At 34.7% G+C, this 4,467-nt stretch overlaps 1 protein-coding gene across 1 annotated transcript; it reads left to right on the forward strand.

Annotated features, from left to right (window-relative positions):
- The first annotated feature begins 306 nt into the window (after window positions 1–306).
- Window positions 307–4,444, forward strand: LOC111406276 (coatomer subunit beta'-1). Its single transcript, XM_023035611.1, has 12 exons — window positions 307–403; window positions 517–842; window positions 988–1,119; window positions 1,203–1,351; window positions 1,735–1,803; window positions 2,148–2,298; window positions 2,402–2,467; window positions 3,027–3,215; window positions 3,627–3,767; window positions 3,872–3,946; window positions 4,051–4,227; window positions 4,324–4,444. The coding sequence occupies exons 1-12, from the start codon at window positions 334–336 to the stop codon at window positions 4,417–4,419; spliced, it is 1,641 nt and encodes a 546-aa protein (XP_022891379.1). The 5' UTR covers window positions 307–333; the 3' UTR covers window positions 4,420–4,444.
- Window positions 4,445–4,467: the final 23 nt, after the last annotated feature.

Below are 4,467 nucleotides of genomic sequence, written 5' to 3' on the forward strand. Positions count from 1 at the left end.
TCTTATGATTTTAGAGGAGTTTCTTGAAGAATAGTCATGCAGAATCTTCATAATTGATGTCTCTGATAGCTAACAATTTTTTATCATAGAGACCGTCCATCTCTAGTTGACTCTTTCTACATTTATGTGCGTATAGATATATGTTAAAACCATGCGTTATTAGAAGCCACATTGCATGTTTCCCAGTTTGGACGGGAAACACCTAGAGCTTTTAGTATACATATGAATGACTTCATCAACGTCAATGTAATGTATAGCTGGTTCCGATAATTGAGTTGTAACAGTTGTATGTTACACCATCAACTGCTGTCCCGTTGATTTTGCAGTTTCCAAATGCTAATCCATAATCCATTTCTCTTGCTGCAGACAGCGGTTACATCTTTTGAAGTCACCGAACTACCAGGTTCATGATTAAGATTTATTTTATTGTATGCATTGTAATTAAATATTTCACTAGCATTTCTCATTTTGACGAGAAATATGCTTGATTCAAATGTTGAAACAATCCTGTTGCAGTGAGATCGGCCAAGTTCGTAGCTCGTAAGCAGTGGGTTGTTGCTGGTGCTGATGACATGTTTATTCGTGTATACAATTACAACACAATGGATAAAGTCACTGTGTTTGAAGCCCATACGGATTATATTAGGTGTGTGGCAGTTCATCCTACTCTTCCATATGTGCTGTCATCATCTGATGACATGCTTATAAAGCTGTGGGACTGGGAAAAAGGGTGGGCATGCACTCAAATATTCGAGGGTCATTCCCATTACGTGATGCAAGTGACTTTTAATCCAAAAGACACCAACACATTTGCTAGTGCATCTCTAGATCGCACAATTAAGGTACGACTGTTGTTTATCAGTAAATTTTTAATAATAGTATTTGTAAATTTTTTGTATCATGTAGTTGTCCATTCTTTTGGAATAAGGCTTAGTTTATTGTTTTATTTATGTACTGGATGTGTATTGCTATGGTTTGCTTTTGTAGATATGGAATCTTGGCTCCCCTGACCCAAACTTCACATTGGATGCCCATTTGAAAGGGGTAAATTGTGTAGATTATTTCACAGGTGGCGATAAACCATACTTAATTACTGGTTCTGATGATCAAACTGCTAAGGTTTGTGTATTGTTCCCCTTTTGTCCTCTTGGTCAAGTTTCTATTAATTAAATTTGAAGGCAATTTCTAACTCCTGTTAATAGGTGTGGGATTATCAAACAAAAAGTTGTGTCCAGACACTAGAAGGTCATACACACAATGTTTCTGCTGTATGTTTCCATCCAGAACTTCCCATCATAATTACAGGTTCTGAGGATGGTACAGTTCGCATATGGCATGCAACCACTTATAGGTAATGTCAGTTACAAGATTGCTTACTACCTAGGTTATAGTGACCTTGATGTGATTGGTTTATTTTACATGAATTGTCCTGAGAAAACTTGCTTTTCTCCGCATGGCAATTTATTTTAATTTTTTCCTTAAAGAACAATGAGAAGTAGCTGTACATTTACCATCTCTGCCCAGTTCTTTCCGTTCCATACTCATCAATTTTTTTGTGTAAGATGTAATTATATGACTGCAGTATCTATATTTTCCTTTACTATCTTATTTCTTTAATTATTTTCTTCTGTTTTACCTAATTTCTTATTTTTGTTTCCTTACCTACCGTGATAGTTAGTTTCTACTCATCATCCGTTAATAAGAGACCTCTCATTTAGTTGCATTATCTTGCAGACTTGAAAACACGTTGAATTATGGTCTTGAAAGAGTTTGGGCTATTGGTTGCATAAAAGGCTCAAGACGGTAAGTTAATTTTCTGTTCATTTGTCTGGTGTTTGTAACTTATCTATAAAGCGTCTAATTTTGGTTTTTGGGTGGCAGTTGTTGTTTTTTAGACTTTATGTTTCAATGGTGCAGAAAAGACTGTCCAACGAAATCTTTTGTCCATTTCATATCTCAATGTCAATGAGGTTGTTTACTGGTTAGAGAAAGGGTTTAGCTGAATAAATGTATTAGATCTTGCTGGATAAAGGTTGACAATACTAGGAAAATTGAGATCTCACAAGAAAAAATTGATGTTAGCTTGCCTCATATAGGATTCTGTTTTATCAAGCGACTGAATTCAATGTGTTACATTTACCATACAGGGTTGTAATTGGTTATGATGAAGGAACCATCATGGTGAAAATCGGTCGAGAGGTACCTGTTGCTAGTATGGATAATGGTGGAAAAATTATATGGGCTAAGCATAATGAAATTCAGACTGTTAATATTAAAAGCGTTGGAGCAGATTATGAGGTGTGGATATGATATTCTTCCGGCTTTGCATAACTAAGTTTATGAATAGTATCAAGTGCTGATATGTTGGAAATTTTTATTAGTGTATTACTTTTTCTCTCAGGTTGCTGATGGAGAAAGACTGCCTTTGGCTGTTAAAGAATTGGGCACTTGTGATCTTTACCCACAAGTGAGTTTTTGGTTATTTTTATTCTATTAATCAATAATTTTTTTCATCAACAACCTAGACTGTCATATGTAGATCTTTGTTGCTGTGTAATTTGTATTCAAGCAATTTTTTATCCAAGTGTTCTTAATTGAACTGCTTTATTTGTTATATTCGTGAACATAATGACTTCATAGATGCTGTTACCATTAGATACCAAGTGGAGCACATGATATAAATTATAATACTTACTATCCTGAGAAAATTAATGGTTTAAGATTTTTTATTCACTCTTTATGTTTCCATGATTGCAAATTAACGACAAGTTTTTCATGTTTAGCATGTGACTCTCTGACACAGATTACTAATCAGNCCTGATACATTTTTCATTCTTAGAGAAAAATATTAGTTGGCTTAATATTAAAGAAATTAGGCAAACATGATATTTGGGGGAAAATAATTGTTGCTTTAAATCATCTTGGTGACATCATTATTTTTAAGATTACATTCAGCTGCAGCTGTAGTGCTTGTATGTTAATCTATGTTGGCATCATATTCACTTTGGTTTCTTTCTCTTTCACAGAGCTTGAAGCACAATCCCAATGGTAGGTTCGTGGTTGTGTGTGGAGATGGCGAACATATTATATACACAGCTTTGGCATGGAGAAATAGGTCTTTTGGTTCAGCATTGGAATTCGTTTGGTCATCTGATGGGGAATATGCTATTAGAGAAAGTACATCGAGGATTAAGATCTTCAGTAAAAATTTTCAGGTTTATAATTTCCTTCATACTTTTCTTTATTCTTCACTTCACTGTCTGTGCCCTTTATTTTATGGTCTCTGTTAAAGGCATGTTCATATGCTCTCTTCTTTTACTGTCCTTCCTTTTCATTGATTTTTATTTTAGGTCATTTTGTTTTGTGCTGACCTCAGCAATATATTTTACGAGTATTGCAAAAGCTTTCTCCGCGATATTCAAAACTCAATCAGTGCTTTTTCCGTAAAGAATATGTTTGTTCTCTATAAATTGTATTAAATTGTTCACTTTTGTTCCTTTAATTTTCTAAAAGTGAATCTAGTGGTACTGTTTTCTCATAATTTTAATTAAAACAAAGGAGTTGTGTTGAGACCCTTTTCTCATTTACCTACTGGGATAAGTGGTAACAATGACTATTTCTTTCAGGAGAAGAAAAGTATCCGGCCTACATTTTCCGCTGAGCGCATATATGGGGGGACTTTATTGTCAATATGCTCAAATGACTTTATTTGTTTTTATGATTGGGCTGAATGCAGGTTGATTCGTCGGATTGATGTTAATGTTAAAGTAAGAATTTTATGGCTTTAGCTATTATACGTAAATGTTGCAATTATAGCCATAAAGGCAATCAAACAGTTTTTTTCTTTTTTTTTTCCTCCCTCAATTTCCAGAATCTTTATTGGGCTGATAGCGGTGATTTGGTTACCATTGCCAGCGATACATCATTCTATGTACTCAAGTATAATGTAAGGATTTTATTATCTTAGTTTCACACGAACATGTCTATAAATAACTATATCTTCCTTGTATCATTATAGTTTGGATTATATTTGGCTTTTCCAAACTGCAGCGAGATGTAGTTTCTGCTCATATAGATGGTGGGAGGTCAGTAGATGAACAAGGCGTCGAAGATGCTTTTGAGCTCCTTTATGAAATAAATGAACGAGTGAAGACTGGAATTTGGGTCGGGGATTGCTTCATTTACAATAACTCTTCCTGGAAGCTTAATTACTGCGTAGGGGGTGAGGTATGGTTTGCTGTGTGCCTTTAAGGTATATGCTCACGTTCTACAATTTTATCATTTACAGGATCATAAAGAAATGTGTTTTCGTGTGATTTCTAGGTAACAACAATGTTCCATTTTGATCGGCCCATGTATCTACTAGGATATCTTGCTAATCAGAGTCGAGTATATCTCATTGACAAAGAATTCAAGTGAGTGAGGTTCTTGGAAGCTTAGGATCAGTGATTGATTTGATCAGATCTT

Source organism: Olea europaea, chromosome 12 (genome assembly GCF_002742605.1).
Source record: "Olea europaea var. sylvestris chromosome 12, O_europaea_v1, whole genome shotgun sequence".
NCBI lineage: Eukaryota > Viridiplantae > Streptophyta > Magnoliopsida > Lamiales > Oleaceae > Olea > Olea europaea.